The sequence below is a fragment of the Phyllostomus discolor genome, chromosome 1 (assembly GCF_004126475.2).
Source record: "Phyllostomus discolor isolate MPI-MPIP mPhyDis1 chromosome 1, mPhyDis1.pri.v3, whole genome shotgun sequence".
Taxonomy (NCBI): domain Eukaryota; kingdom Metazoa; phylum Chordata; class Mammalia; order Chiroptera; family Phyllostomidae; genus Phyllostomus; species Phyllostomus discolor.
In genome coordinates this window covers 149,761,546-149,778,843 of record NC_040903.2, presented here as the reverse complement: position 1 = coordinate 149,778,843, position 17,298 = coordinate 149,761,546, and the positions used below count along the sequence as shown (strand labels likewise).

Below are 17,298 nucleotides of genomic sequence, written 5' to 3'. Positions count from 1 at the left end.
AGACTCAGGTCTGCTTCTAGCAACATTTTCTCCTAAGATAGCTTGATTATTGATTGCATTTTATTCATTCTTTGTTCTTCTTTATCAACATTAATTACAGCTATTGAATTTCTGCTCTTTCTTTCTTATCCTTTATTTTTCCCTTTGTACAAAATTTTATCTTTTCATTGTTTTTTCTGTTACCTGAGCAAGCATCTTCACTATATTTTCCACCTTGCAATTTTGTTTTTCTTTTACACATTCAGGATCTTTACTACTTCTCATGCAAAAATCATTTTTCTGATTGTGTTTCTTTTTACAGCCTTTTTAAAAAAGTCTAGTTCTCTTTATTTTTACCTGCTTTTCTTTTCAGACTATCTTCTTTTTTTCATACTATTTTATCTTCATCTCTGTGTATTTCATTCATTTCATTAAGTTCTATTTTATACACACGATAATTTCTGCAACTTCACTTTTTTCTTGTGATAAATTTTTTTCCAAAATTATTTTCCTTGATATTGAGTCCTCTGTTCTCTCTCCTCTCCCTGCCAATGCAGCAGCTTTGGTGCAGCATAGGTGCGGTGTGGTGGGTTTTGTTATTGTTGTTGTTTGCTTTGCTTTGCTTTGCTTTTTCTTGCTTACCCAAATTGGTGTAGAGGAGCCGTACATAGATTTTGGGTTTGACAATCACTAGCATCTGCCCAGGAAAAGATGTTGGTAATTTTCAAACTTCTGTGCCTAAAATTTCCTTACAGTTCCTGTCTTCTGCAGAAACATATAAACTAAAGTTTGGGGTTGTTTTCATCTTTGTTTTTCTGCTATAATCTAACTCAGAATTCAAGTGTTTTACTTAGAGTATTCAAAAGCTGGAATCTTGTAGAAGAAATAAATCTATGTAGAACCGAATAACTTGTTTATTAATATTATCCTTACTTCCCTTTTTATAATAAATGTAAATTTTTAAAAATTTCTTGTTATGCTTGATAAAAAAATCAAGAAAAGCAAGGTTATATAAAGCAAAAAGTCCCTTTTCCCATTTCTCATTCTTCACTCAATCCTGCTTTCTAGGGTAACTCATTACTATTCGCATTACTATTCGTATACTATGCATTCTTTCAGAAAGAAGGTATGGTCTTTCTCTCCTAAAGAAAAAAAGAGGCTCATCAGAAAGAAATTCCTTGTATTTTATTTAAAAGGCCAAAGGGTTGGCTTTATTTATAAATGTTTAGCATGCGCATGCACATCAACATTACCAGTTTTGAAATCACCTCTTCTCTATATAGTGCATCCCAATTTCAATAGAGAAGCTTAGAGATTGCTGAGATTCTTCCACATTAACAATTAAAATGTATTGTAAGAAGCATGGTTGACCATCTGTATTCAGCCCTTGGATTCTTAAAGAGTGTTGATGTATTGACTCCTTCTGAATAAATCCTTGGTATAACTATCATTTTACATGTAAGTAAGTGCAGAAATAGTGGTAATAATGAAGCTATGTTTGTGCCAGGTCCTGTTTACTTCTGCAGGTGCTTTCTCTGTTGTTAGGGTTGGTCATGCAGGTCAGACAGATGCTGAGACCAGCTTCTTATCAGACTTGCAGGTGTGTTTTACATTGATAAAGATTGGGGATACTGGTTATTGTATGTAAATTGTAGCTCAACAGAGTTGATTTTTTAAAAAATCCTATGAGGAGAGGTTGTCAGTTGCCTTCAGGATGCAGGGCACATTTCTGAGCAGTCTGGTCTCAGTTTTTTAGCCTTTTTCTCCTCCAGTTCTCTATCCCTTATGTGCCAAGCCCCTGTTGTGTGGCTTTGGCTCATATTCTTCACTCTGTCCAAATTGTATTAGGGTTCTCCAAAGAAACAGAACTGATAGGATGACGAAAACATATCAAAGGAGTGTTATTATGAAGGATTGGCACATCTGATTATAGAGGCTGTGTCCCTCTATCTGCCATTTGCAAGCTGAGCTGAAGGCATAAATGCTGGTGGTGTAGTTCCAGTTCAAACCCCAAAGCCTGAGAAATGGGGCCAATGAAGTAAATCCCAGTCCAAGTGCAAATACTCAAGAACTTGTCTAAGCGCAGGAGAAGTTGGATTTCCTAGCTTAAGCAGAGAGTAAATTCACCCTTTTTCTGCCTTTTTGTTCTCTTCAGGCCCTCAATCATTGGAATGGTGTTCCTTCACCTTGATTAAAGCTATCTTTACTCAGTTTACCAATTCATATCCTAATTTTTGCCAGAAACATTCAGTCTACCAGTTCATATCCTAATCTTTGCCAGAAATTATATCTTACCATATATCTGGGTATCCCTTAGCCAAGTCAAACTGACACACAAAATTAATCATCACAGGTTAGTAGCCTAGTGTTGGGAAGTGATCATGAGCAAGTCTAACACTCAGAAATGAAGAGCTTTATCTATCAAGTCAGGCCTTTAATTCATAGTATTAATGATGGTGGTGGTTGTGGTGATGGTACTCAGGAAAAGTTAACAGTAGAAGTATTAATAGATGTAGTTATAGAAGTGGTTGTAATAATGAAGATTATAATAACGATGAAAGAAAATATTTATTAATTGCTTACTTGGTACTGGAAACTGTTACTTCTCTGGATTATTTCATTCAATCTTTATAATAACCCTAGAAAAAAGGAACTACTGTTACCTTCACTTTATGTGAAGATCAGTAAAATGAACCACAGAGAAATTATATAACATTCAAATACCAGAGCTTGTCAGTGGTAGAGATTTCTAATGGCTGGTAGTAATCATGACTGATGAACAAATTAGTTAGATTTTAATTGTGGACTCCTGGGTGAACTCTTGGTTGGCTTACCACCACCTCTGCCTTGAACCATGGTTACTGGGCATTCTCAGATCAAGTTTGGGCAGGTACAGTAGAAGGCTCACAACGTTTGACCCTAACTGGTTTTCCTAAGCTATTTTGTACATTTTTTCAGTAGCAAAACCAAATGGGATCTTTAGCTTCCCCTGTTTCTTGCAAGGGAAGAGCTTTCTACAATTGTACACATTTTGGTTTTTCCTCATTGAGAATTTCAACCCTCTTGTATTATTGGTACAATATTTTGTAAATATTTAACTCTTCAGGTCAGATTTTTTTATACTGCCCTTATTTTTCAAAAATTCTAACATTAAAAAACTAATGATCTCTATTTAGACTTTCAAAGAACAGTCAGAATTCAGCTGGATGCATAATTCTGGATCTGATTTGTTAGGTATTATCAAGCAGAAAATAAAAGAGATGGAAGTGGAAGAGGATGTCAGAGAATTCATGTAAACTAAGAATTAAATAATTATTATTTTAGGATTATAGTGAGCATTAAGCAAGAACTATAGAATATTAGCACATTTTAAATGGATAATAAATGCCAATTATTATTTTAACCTTGGTTTGACTGAAAGAAAAACACCAGTGCCTCTTGTCTTTGTTTCCATGATCTATAGAGGAATACTTACACACACCTGTACACTTACACACACACTTGGCACTTTATTTATGTTTTTTTTAAATTGCAGAACTGAAATTTTGATCTCTCAATGACACTGCTCACTACTCCCTGACCTCTGCCATATTTGCATTTAATGAGGAACACTATGCCTTGACTGTTCCTGATGAGTACAATGAAGTTTATGGGAAGAAAATAGTTAGGAAGGTTAGAGAAAGGTTATAAGCAATGTTCTCCCAAAGTTTCTGAAATAGGAAAGTAAAGGAAATAGCTCTTTTCCTGGAAACTTTATCTAATAAAAAGAGTTATTTTATTTTGGGCAGGTTTAGCAGATATTTCTCTATCATTCTGGAGAGAAAATTTTAAATTGGCTTTATCTCCAAAGGCATGAGAGATTCCTGTTGTGAATATTTGTTTCTTTATTATGGCATCCTTTTAGGACACACTGGCTTATTTCAGTATGTCTTGAAATATTAATTTGTTTTTATGTGAAATACTATGTTTTCCTTATAGGTTTCCAAGTTTGTAGAGTCTAGAGTATTAATAATGCAGTCGTCTCTCTGAAGTGGTTTCTTCTGTACTTCGTATGCTAGGATGGATTTCACTGTATGCCTATTCAGAGAATTCCTATTCAGTTTGTTACTGGTAATTACCCACCAGTCACTTTCTTCATATCTATTTTCTAGATAACAGTTCCCTAGTTTATACCTGTATTATGTATTATTCTTCCCTAAGTATATTATGTTATACTTATTTACATTAAATCTCATCTTAGACCAGCCTTCCAAATCCCCAAGTTGTCCATATCTATCCATGCACTTGATTGATCTTCCTTTCTTTTATGTTTCCTCCATCCTCGGTTTGTGTCGTCTGCAAACTTGATCATATTGGAATTTACATTCTCTCCAGATCATTAATGAGCATGCTGGATAGACTAGTCCTCTTCCCTGTGGGATGCTGCTGGATATACTACTGGATGTTCTTAGTTGTAACTCTATTGATAATAATTCATTGCTTCCTTCCTCTCATAGATTTTTTTTTACCAACTGTACTATACTATTATTCAGGCCATGACTCTACCATCTCTGCTTCCTGGGTCCTTCTCCTTTTTGTCAATCATCTTTTTCTAAGCTACAGATAAAAGTCATTGTCTTCCCTTATCCACTTTGCCATTGCTTAATTTTTTAAAGAAAGACAATCTGGGAAAATATTGCCCTTTACTAGAAATTTCTCAAAACATTTACATGAAACATCGATGAGTCTTTACAAGTGTGTTAAGTGAGAAAACATTTTGGAAGTGCTGCCTAAGTCTACTTTTTTCCCTGGAAAATGGTCTCTAGTTATTTGGATTTTAAGTAAAAAGAATGATTAATTTCCCCCCAGCTGAGATGACTTAAATATATGTATTGTTTTTCCTGAATGTGGATTGCACTTTCAGTAAATTATGCGCCTTCCAGGTGGTTTTCCAGATGAGATACAGTTCATTGTCAGAGCATGAAGAGTCACATGTTCATTTATTTTTGATGTTATATGTTTTCTTTTATTTTCAGGAAAAAGAAGAAGTGGAAGGGATATCGGTGGGTGCCATACTTTCTGACTATCAGCGTGTTCGTGTAGAAAATGTGTAAGAGAACATTATTTGTCCTATATTTAAGTACATGTGCATTTAATAATGTGAATGAATAAAAATATAATTGTATCCAAATAATAAATAGATATGATACTCTATATTCCCTGTGGAACTAACTAACTAACTATATATATATATATATATATATATATATATATATATATATAATCTAAGTAACAAAAGCTGCACTCTTACTTTTTTTATAATTTTCTATCACACATGGAGAAAACTGTAACTTACCCTACAGAAAAATATATTATTTATGATAAAAAATTTAGGCAAAGATTTTTAAAGTCAGATGTATTATTTTTAATTTTTCCTTATTTGAATGAGTACACCCTTTTAATCACTTTTAGCTCGTCATTTGTAATAAAAATCAGGAGTTTGTAGAAGGGATGCAGTGATGCAGTAATATCTTAAAGGAAAAAAAAGCTTAGTAAGGAATCTCCCCTTTGGTCCTTAGGATTCAGTTTTTGGCTAAAAATATTTATGATTTAAATAATTACAAAGTCATTCAGCTTTCAAGGAATTTTTAGGTTGTTACTCTCCACTCTTTTCCACCCCCACTAAGAGATATAATATAGCGCTATAAGGCATTGTCTGCATCTGCAAATACCAAAACAGTTCATTTTGTTATCTGAACCAATATTAAAAAATACAAGGTCAAACGAGAATTAGTTAAGAATGATTTGTCAAAAAAAGCATGGATGGATTTATTTTTTAATTTATTTGAATAAGTATAATATTGTTTAGACGCTTTGTATATAATAATATTAGCAAAAAGAAAATGTGGACTCCAATATTAATCTTAAGTAAAATCTAGCCTCTAAGTGAATAATTTTGCCATTCAAAAGGATGAATAGAAATAAGAGCTGTATTTATGTGATTGTTTCATATTCTTGACAAAGAAACCTTCATATTGACTCATTAAAAAAGTGCAATTAATGGACTTGAACACTTTAACTTTTTATCCTATTTACTTTCTCCAATTACACAGTGAATTTAAGGCAGTTAAAAATACAAAATTTAAAAAGTAAATGACAGTAATGCAAGGCAAAGCATAATTGTGTGAAGGGTAATGTAACTCATATTTAGGGGTATACTGGAATCTCTGGAGAGTGGCAATGTAAATGGAGGAGGTTAAACATGTATTTTGGAGAAGTTTTTCTTACATTCTGCCTATGTACATTTAAGAACAACTGAACTATAGATTGATCTGAATTGTATATCCCTTAAGACACGCTTTAGAAGTAATGATATTCTTAACAGCTTTAAGGTCATCTTCTCTGAGAATTATTTAGCTTACAAATCTGTTTTTTAATAAGTTCAAACCCACGCGGTTAATGGGTAGCCAACCCATACACAGCGCTGACATCTGTTGATGAAACTTAAGAAGCCAAGTGAAAGTGTGCTGTTGGCTAGGAAGCTCTCTGGAAGAAGGCCCACAGAGTACTAATGGATGGAGGCAAGACTGTTCTCAAAATGCCGCCTAGGTTCACTTCAGCACATGCTTAAAATGTCCAGATTTTATACCATAAAGCATATCTACAATAATTTTATCCTTGAAAATTTAAAAGCAGCATCATTGGGAGTCCAGTGGTCTACAAATTCAGTTCTGAATTAGCCTGTCTTCAATTTGTAGTTTGTGTTGCATCATTATATTTTCAAGATATAATGCATTTGTTAAATGTCACAAGCTCAAATGCAGCAGTGATTCATAGAGGAAATGTATTTGAGGTGTGATACTTTGAATGTTGAAAAATTTAAGTAGGTCAAGAAGTTTGACTTAAGCCTACAAATAGTCAACAGATTGTAGATATCAAAGCAGCAATCAAGAAGTTTGCAGTAAAGACATAAAGAAATAACATGTTTCTCATAAAAAAAATCTCAGCTAAAAACAGTAGAGCCTAGTTTGATTAGCAGGCCTTAAACATAGGTGAGAGGACAGCAAGAACTGTGATGCTGATGTTACATCAGGAGCTTCAATTTTGCCAATTTTGTATTAACTTCCTCAACATTGCTCCGTATGCCCTGGGACACGTAACAAAGGATAATTATATAAAACAGTCTCTGTGGTAAGGAAGGTTTTTGTTTCTTTGAAAGTCAGGGTATATACATACATGAAAAAATAGTATTATTTTTAAGGCCATGGATAAGTAAACGACCAAATGTGCGGCACATTTACTAAGTTTGGGGTTCTCTGAGAGAAGGAGAGATCAGTGTGAGCTGGAGTGGTCAGCCAGGTAACCTTACCAACATTAGGGATGACAGGTTTTAGAGCTATAATTCTTGCTTGAAATCTGATTCAGCCACATACTGTGTGACCTGGGCAAGTCAGTTGGCTCTGACTACCATTTATCGAATACCTGTTTCATCTAGGTGTTGTACCACATTCTTTATATTACTTTTAATCAATTTTAGCCCTCCTTGAGAAAGTGACATTTAAGCAATGGTGTGAAGCAAGTGAAGAAGGCAGGGAGCATGGCTAATATTAGGCAACAGTGAGGAGGTTCGGGGTGGCAGGTGGGCTGAGGGGAGGGTAGTAGGAGATGCAGTGTGAGAACTAACCATGCCGAGATCCATGCAGGTCTATTGTAAGAACTTTACTGGGAAGAACTTTACATATGAACACATTAATTACTGGGAGTGATGAAGAGGGTTTTGAGCATAGTCCCATGATCTGTTTCATGTTTTAAAAGGATAACACTGGTGCTGCATAGAAAACTGATTTTGAAAGGGCAAGGATAGCAAGAGGGAATGAAGTTAGGAGGATATCGACGTGAGAGATAATGGGGCCTCACCACAGCCAGGTGTTAGTAGTGGAGTTGGTGAGAAGTGATCATAGTCTGTGCTGTCGTGGACTGAATGAGGAACGTGAAGAAAGAGGAGTGAAGGATGCCTGTGCTTTCTAATCTCTTAACCATCTCAAGAACTTGGAAAGCAAATATTTGTCCCTGCTTATGAACTAGGAAACTAAAGGCCTAGAGCTTAGTTGTTTTTTTTCCTATGAATCATGAATGTTCTTTTATTTTAATTTTCTAATTTTCAATTACAGTTCACATTTAGTATTATATTAATTTCAGGCATACAGCATGATAGTTAGACTTTTATATAACTTACAGTGTGATACCCTGGTAAGTCTAAAATCTGTCTGGCACCATGCATAGTTATCACATTATTACTGCATATCTCTGACTTGCCGAAGTCACATAGGTAGTGAGTGCAGAAGGAGTGTTCAAGCCCAGGCTTGTCCTGACTCCAACACCTGCGGTCTTTCTACGGTGCCGTAAGGTGCAGGATGTAGTACAATGCCGCAGCAGAGCAGGTGCCCCATATACCTCAGGTATTGTTCTTTTGTTCTTATTTTCTTTTCACAGAGTTAAATTATTTTTTAAAATTTCAGTTAGTAGATAAGAATAGTTCAACCATAGGTATTGTAAATGTAATCGACATTATTTTATGAGGCGTATTTTATTTGCCTATTTTGCATATGCTTCACAACTGGGATACCCAGGGAAGTTCTAAAAACAAGAATAATTATCCATTGGCATTTGGGAGCTTTTAGGCATGGAATTCTAAACTTACAGAGAGTCTTACTAAAATTAATACTTCTAATCTGCCTGGAGATTTTATTTTTATCTGTTTATGCATAGTCTATGGAAATTAAACATGTTTATTTTGTATATATAAACTTCATAATACAAAGCATGTTTTTAAAGCATTTTAAATGCTAAAATCCTTGAGAGAAGCATTAGGATTAAAATCAATGTTGTTATGGATCCAAGTATAGAACATTAAGATATCATCTGATTTTTTCATTTTACTTTATAGGTGTAAAAGGCTTAATCTTCAGCCTTTAGCTTACCTTTGGCAAAGAAACCAAGAAGACTTGCTCCGAGAGATGATATCATCCAACATTCAGGCAGTCATCATCAAAGTAGCAGCGCTGGGTACGTAGCCTGACTTCTTGGGGCACTGTCTGTTACCATGCACATAATGAGTTCACTAATAAGCAGTTACAGTGAAAATGGAAGAAGGATTTTGCATATAAAAATGTGGGATCACAAGCTGAAGAAATTGAGTTAGGGGACATTTTAAAATGGGCTTTTGATCATTTACTGGAATACTTAGTAGTGAGCCTCAACACTTTATTTTTAACTGTTGATATTAACTGCCTCTAAACTGGTATTGTATTTCGGTCCTTTAAGTTCTGTTTGTGGGATTTGGAATTCAGGTTCATAGGAAATCAGAAATGCAGGTTGAATTTTTAATCCTTTGAAAAGCTATTTGGCACCATACTTGATATTTCTCTTGTATTTTTAACCTATACTGAATAGAGCTAAAATAGAATGATTGGCTTTGTTTGTGGATCAGAAACAAGCAGACTAGTGGGGTTTTGTTGGGGATGGTGAGAAAGTCACATTTGAAAGAATGTCATTTGATCGGTTAGCATAGACGTGATCTTGTAGGCAGGTGGTAATCTGATTCAAATATGGATATTACATATGAACACATTAATTTATGGCTTTGCATTTTTATAATTATATTCATTTTCAAGAAACCATAGGGTTTGAGCCCAATACACTTATTTCATGAACCTATTACAGGAAATGCCCTGAAGCCTCAGGGCTCTCAAAGCCTCAATCATGTACCTCATTTGGGAGCGTTTACTTTTGTGATCTCTGAAGTAACGAGGTCTCAAGCTGTGGAATATTTTACAAACAAATTCACATTTTACACGGCTTTTAGGGGAAGATTTCATAATATTTCTCCTTGGTAAACACCAAGCTACTCTCTCCTTAATGAAGTCACAGTGTTGTCTTGAGCAGAAAGCCTTATTTACAGAAACTGCAGTTGATAAAAAGAGAAGGATTGAAGTGGTTCCTATTTTTGAGAAGAGTTTGCTGAGCAACTCTTAGGATTGCAGTTCTCACAATAGATATATCTGTCATATAATTTTCTGTATGAATCTATATAGAGTATGCTCTCTCTTCCAGATTTTCTAAGATTGCCTAGTTCTGTAATGAATTGTATGTGACATCTCACCGGACAGTACACACTCAATTCCCTTTACTACTAGAGAACAGAAAGGATTAGAACCCAGAGAGAACCTGCATCATTTGAAAGACAGATCCATAGAATGTTACCTTACTGCCACTGTTACTCGGGTATGAAAGTGATATTGTGTATCTGTTTGTTTGTGTGTGTTAGCGCCTCTATGTAGGGGTCAGAGATGATGATTAATTGTATTCAACTTTTTGGTAAAGTATAAACTGAGCTAATTTTTCCTCACTCTCTCCATGACAAAAGTATAGATTTGATTTTTAACATTTTAGCACATACTTTCTTTTGACTACCTATAGGTATGCAAAGATGAAAGTTATTCTTGAGAACAGTATTAAAGAAATATTTACTGAGTGGCACATTTCTTCTAAAGGTATAGAAAAATATAAATAATGCAGTATAGGTTTCTAATCTTTTTTCACTCCTTTTAAGGTTTTCAGAAAAGGATTTAAGCAAAAAAATAGGACAAGAGGAGCCTTCCATGAAGAGAGGGTTCAAGAAAGTTTTGTGGCCCTTTAGATTACAGAGTGGTCCTAGAAAAGAGTTGGTTCTACATGGATGTATAAAAGTATATTTCTGATAGTTGTGTTAGATAACTTTGGTGTCTGCAGGCTCTGGAACTCTTGAGCTTTTCACAGAAGCAGCTTAGTATTCTAAAAGTTTCTGTTTTATTTTATTTTATTTTTATTGTTTATGCTGTTGTAGTTGTTTCCCCTTTTCCTGCCTTTCCCTGCCTCTACCCAGCCCCATTCTCTCCCCTCCTCATGCCAATCCCTGTACTGTTGTCCATGTCCATGGGTGTGCATATATGTTCTTTGGTTAATCCCTTTACCATCTTTCATCCTGTCCTCACCCCTTCCTTTCTGGCAGCTATCAGTCTATTTCGTATATCTGAGCTTCTTTTACTATTTTGTTCATTAGTTTATTATGTTCATTAGATTCCACCTATAAGTGAGGTCCTGGGATATTTTTCTTTCACTGACTGGCTTAATTCACTTAGCATAATTTCCTCCAGGTCCATCCATGCCATTGCAAAATATAAGGGTTTCTTCTTTTTTACTGCATCATAATATCCCACTGTCTAAATGTACCACAGCTCTTTTATCAACTTATATACTGATGGACATTTAGGCTGTTTCCAAATCTTGGCTATTGTAAGTAGCAGTGCTATAAACATAGGGGTCCATGTATATATATTTTTTGTATTGGTGTTTTGGGATAATTGGGGTGTATTCCCAGAAGTGGAATTGTTGAATCAAAAGGAAGTTCCATTTTTAATTTTCTAAGGATACTCCATATTATCTTCACAGTGGCTGCGCCAGACTGCATTCCCACCAATGGCACACTAGGGTTTTTAAACTTTTTTAAGAAACCATTTGCACATCAGATTTTAGAACAATCCTGTGTTTTAGAAATATTTATTTCTAATTTTATGAGTATTACATGAAAACATTCTTGCTGTATAATGTTCAATTTTCATAGATTAAGAAAAGAGTCCGTATGTTTTCTAGCCTCTCCTTCCCCAACATATAATTCTTTTTCTAGGGATACACACCAGAATGGTGGCTGACCATCTTTCTAGATCACTTTTATTTTGCTATGTGTGTGTGTATATGTATATATAGAGAAATATTATTGTTTTATCAACTTTTTAATAATACTACGCAAATGTAGTATTATTACACATAGCCTGTATATTGATTGGGAACTTACCTTTTTTTGAAAACTCAACAACATGTCTTGGGGATTTTTACATACCAATAAATATAGATCTACCTCATGTTTTGTTTTTAAGTAATGTTTTAGTAAAGTGTGGCATAAATGCAACAAAGTGAACAAATTCTTAGTGTATAACTAGGAATTGATGAATTTGATGAAATTTGATGCATTTCCACAAAGTGAAGATACCTATGTAATCAACACCCAAATCTAGATACGGAACATTGCTAATGTCCTCCTCATCAGTATTTGCCAAAGGTAACAGCTCTCCTGACACTTCAAACTATAGATTAGCCCTGGCCAGTGTGGCTCAGCTGGTAGGAGCACTGACCCATAAAATGAAAAGTCGTGGGTTCAATTCCCAGTCAGAGCACCTGCCAGGGTTGAGGGTTCATCATCTGGTCGGCGGAGCACGTATAAGAGGCAACCAACCAATCAATGTTTCTTGCACCAGTGTTTCTCTCCCTCTCTCTCCCCTTTCCTCCCCTCTCTCTAAAATCAGTAAGCATGTCCACAGGTAAGGATTAAAAAAAACTGTAGATTAGTTTCTCCTGTTTTTTAATTTAATACAGTTGAATCATATAGTATATTCTCAATTGTGTCTGGCTTCTTTGGCTCAATGTTATGTTTATGAGATTCATTCACATTATTGAATAGAGCAGTAATTTGTTGATTCTCATTATGGAATGGGAGTCCATTGTAGGAATGTACCACAATTTGTCTATTTTATCATTGATGACATGTAAGTATTTTCTAGTTTGGTGCTGTTATGGTGGTGCACTAGGTAACACATTTTGGTCAATGATGGACTATGTATGCACTGGTGGTCCTATAAGATTATAATGGAGCTGAAAAATTCCTATTGCCTAGCGACATCATAGCAATCCTAACATTGTAGTGCAGTGTGTTACTCACATGCTTGTGAGACTGGTGTAATGAAACTCATGGTGTTTGTTGCCAGTTGTATAAAAATAAAGCACATATAACTATGTACAGTAATAATACTTGATAATAATAAATGACTGTGTTACCAGTTTACATATTTACTACACTACGCTTTTCATTATTATTTTAGAGTGTGCTCTTTCTAATTATAAATAAGAAGTTTGCTTTTAGCAGTAGCCATGTACATCTCATGTTTACCACATCTCTTGATTGAATCATTTTTCTCTTTTGCTTGATTTAATGCTGTGTTTTGTGTAGTAACATGCTGTACAGCTGGTATAGGCAACATCATTTAGGTTTGTGTAAGTATACTCAATAATGTTCGCACAATGACAAAATCACCTAATGGTGCATTTCTCAGAATATATCCATGTCAGTAAGTGGCACATAACTGTATAAATACTGCTAGGAACAGATGAGCTCATCCTGTACATTATGCCCAAGACCTAAATTTCTAGTTTTCATTTTTTCAAGCTGCCCAGATTTCTTTTAATGGGAGTATATGTATAATCTCATACCTCATGAGCTCATGATATTTTGAAATTGAATTCAGGACCATATGAGAATGATAATGATTCTGTAGTCTATCTGTGCTCTTTCTTTCTTTTCACAGTGGAAAACCTCTGTCTTGAGGACAGAGAATATATTATTTATTAGAAAATCTCATAATTAGTGGGAACAAAATAAACAAGTAGCATGTCTACAATACATTCTTTCTATTAACTGGAATAAGCTCCTTGAAAAGAAAGAACTTGTATGATCTTATAAACATCAACTACACATCTCCTGGCAAAAACAAACAAAAAAAAAACACAAAGTCACTAACGGTATTTACTATCTGGGAAGAGTCTTTGTCTTTGGACTACTTTTAGCAGGATATATCTTGTTGCTGTGATTGATCTTGGTAAACAAATCTGGAATCTTTAGTTTTGGGGCATGGCTCCCTGGAACATGTCATGGAAAGTATACAGTCTGTAAAATAGAGATGTTTCACGACTGAGGTAGCTATCTTCTGTGTGTATGATGTAAAGTATGTGTGTTGCTTAGAGACCTTACATGTTCGCCCAGGTCAGACCAGGTTCAGTGTGTCCAGAAAACACCAGGAAGGCCAGCCTGATGGTTCCGGCCCTCTCCCTGCTTCACGTGGCCCTTTCATTGCCTCTGTCCTTGAAATTATCAGTAAAGCTTTTCACTAGGTAAGGTCTCTGTTTTTATGAGTCTGATTTGACAATCCAATCTTAAGTTCTTGTAAATTGGCCTAGTTAATGAGATTTTTTTTCCAGACCCACAGATATATGACACCCCTTGGCAAGAAAAAAGAGATGACAGAAAATTCACAAGGAGGACTTAGTGATTGCTAGCAGCCCTGATAAAAACAGGAATCTTTAAAATAACAAAAAAGAAATACTAAATGGATTAAAAACAGGAGATCAGATTTCCCCACCACTGAAAAACCTGCTTCTTGAATGTTATATTTGCTTACCAAATAATTACATCGATCACTAAAAAAACATGCAGGTAGTTGGAGACCAAGGGTGGGTGGCTACTGAATGCTAAGAGTATTTTGTTTAAGACTTAAGGCTCCTTATCAAAAATACCAGGAAAATCCTCAGAATACTTATTGTCATGGATTATTAGAATTAACATTAAGAGGCCACATCACTATTCTAGACATTGTTGAGTGTAAAGGGTTATTTGGGCTGAGCAGATGAATGTTATGAGTTTTCTCTGTGCTTCTCAATGGTATGACAGCTAACCTGCTATAGTGGATTAAGGCTGGGATCTGGTGGTTTTACTCTGAGAGAAGTAAGTGCCTTACTCCTTCCCCAAACTACAAATAGACTATTTTTTAAGTAAGGATAGGAATGATTTGAGCACAAACAACCCTAGCAGGGGTGTCCAACCCTTTGGCATCTCTGGGCCACACTGGAAGAAGAAGAGTTGTCTTGGGCCACACCTTAAATACACAAACACTATGAAAACTGATGAGCAAAAAAAAGGTTTTAAATAAATTTATGATTTTATGTTGGGCCTCATTCATAGCCATCCGAGGCCGCAGGTTGGGTACCTCTGCTACAGGCTTTGTGATGACCAGAGGGAGACATATAATTTAATGTAAGCTTGCGCTATAGTCACTGGAAAACAAAAGAAAAGCCTCTGATTACAAATATGCTGTATTGTTAAAATCAAAACGATACGTAAATAAGAAAGGTGTTTTCTACTTCAGATGCCTCAATAGAGCAACCACCCATTAAGCACCAACCATGAACACGGTATCACAAAAAGAAAATGATAATTCTTCAAAAAACAAACTCAAAGTCTTGGACATTGTGATCTATGATAAATAATTCAAAATAGCTGTCATGAAGAAACTCAATGACATAAAAGAAAACTCAGAAAGGCAGTTTGATGAACTCATTAAAATTAATGAACAGAAGGAGTACTATACCAAAGAGATTGAAACTATAACAATGAGCCAAACAGAAATTCTTGATTGGAAAAATTAAATAAATGAGATAAAGAATGCATTAGAAATCACTGAAAATAGAGCAGCTCTTATGGAAAGGAGAATTAACAAACTGTCTGACTACATTAGAAAGGGCAACACAAGGATAATGGGTATTCCAGAAGGACAAGAGAGGGGAAAGGAAACAGAGGACCTATTCAACAAAATAATTGATGAGAATTCTCCAAATCTAGGGAAGGAATTGGACAGAGAAGTACAAGAAGCTAACAAAACACCTAATTGTCTCAACACAAAAGATCTTCTCCAAGACACAATATATTAAAACTATCAAAAGTTAATGATAAAAAAATTATCATGGCAGCCAGAGGGGAAGAAAAAGAAGATAGTAAGCTACAACAAAAATTCCATACAATATTACCAGGTTTCTCAGCAGAAATTCTGAGAAATGGAATGGCATATTCAAAATATTGAAAGATAGTAACCAACAACATGCATACTCTATCTAGCAAGTTATCCTTTAGATATGAAGGGGGAAAAAAAGAGTTTTCCCAAACAACAACTGAGAGAATTTACCATCACAAAACCTGCATTACAAGAAATGTTGTAAGGAGTTCTTCCACGTGAAATAAAAACACAAAACTATATAAAACTTTGAGTAAGGTGACAAACAGAAGCAGCAAATTGCAACTGTGTTTCAGACAGAACAGACACTAAACATTTAATTATAACATAAAGATTAAAAGGTAAAAAGCATGAGTAATAACTAAAGCAACTTCAGTTAGGTAACAAATGCCCAACATAAAAATGAATAATTTGTGACTACAGAAACACAGAAGTAGAGTATGGAAAAGAATGAACTTGTATAGGCAAATGAAAATAAGATCTGTCAGAAGGATGATTTTATCTATAATATGTTTTATACAAACCTCATGGTAACCACAAAACAAAAACCCCAAGTTGAGACACAATATACAGTAAAAGGAAATGGAGAAAAAAATCATATTAAAGTAGCACACAGAAACACAAGGGAAGAGAAACAGTGGAGACAGCAATCAGAGTGCGAAAAATTAAATGGTAGGAGTAAACACTCATATATCATTCATCACCCTAAATGTAAATGAGTTGAATTCACGAATCAAAGACACAAAGTAGCTGAATGGATTAAAAACAAGACCTAGCTATATGCTTCCTTCAGTAGACTTATCTTAGTTCCAATGACAAATATAAGCTCAAAGTGAAGGTGTGGAAGATGATACTCCAAGCAAATGGGACCCAGAGAAAAGTGATGTAGCCATACTCATATCAGACAATATTGACTTCAAGACAAAAATGGTAAGAAGAGACATATAATTATAAAGGAGATAATCCATAAAGAATGTATTACATTTATTAATATATATGCATTCAACTTTGGAGCAGCAAAATATATAAAGCAATTATTAATAGAGCTAAAAGGAGAAATAGACAGCAACACAATAATAGAAGATTTCAACACCTCACTTACAACAATGGATAGATCATCTAGACAGAAAGTCAACAGGGAAACATTGGCCTTAAATAACACATTAGACTACATAAACATAATAGGTATTTTCAGAACTTTCCATTGCAAAGTGACAGATTACACATTCTTCTTCAGTGCACATGGAATATTCTCCAGGATAGAGTGTATGTTGGGACACAAAAACTGTTTCAATAAATTGAAGAAGGTTGAAATCACATCAAGCATCTTTTCCAACCACAATTGTATAAAACTTGAAATCAACTACAAGAAAGGAAAAAATCACAAATATATGGAGATTAAACAACCTGAACAACTATCGCCTCAGTGTAAAAATAAAGATGAAATCAAAAGATACAGAGACAAGTGAAATGAAAATATGACATACCAATATCTTTGGGATGCAAAAAAGTAGTACTAAGAGGGAATTTTATAAATATATAGCCCTCCCTGAAGAAACAAGACAAATCTCAAATAAACAATAGAACATTGTCCCTTAAGGGACTAGAAAAGAAGAACAAACAAAGC

General features: G+C 34.8%; 1 protein-coding gene across 4 annotated transcripts in view; it reads left to right on the top strand.

The window, feature by feature from the left end:
* The window catches only part of DPH6 (diphthamine biosynthesis 6), a 185,785-nt gene that overhangs the window by 84,062 nt on the left and 84,425 nt on the right, over positions 1 to 17,298 (top strand). For all 4 annotated transcript variants that reach the window (XM_036031478.1, XM_036031489.1, XM_036031494.1 and 1 more), the window contains exons 4-5: positions 4,995 to 5,068; positions 8,906 to 9,024. In XM_036031478.1, the coding sequence (XP_035887371.1) occupies positions 4,995 to 5,068; positions 8,906 to 9,024 (193 nt within the window). The remainder of the gene's footprint in view (positions 1 to 4,994; positions 5,069 to 8,905; positions 9,025 to 17,298) is intronic.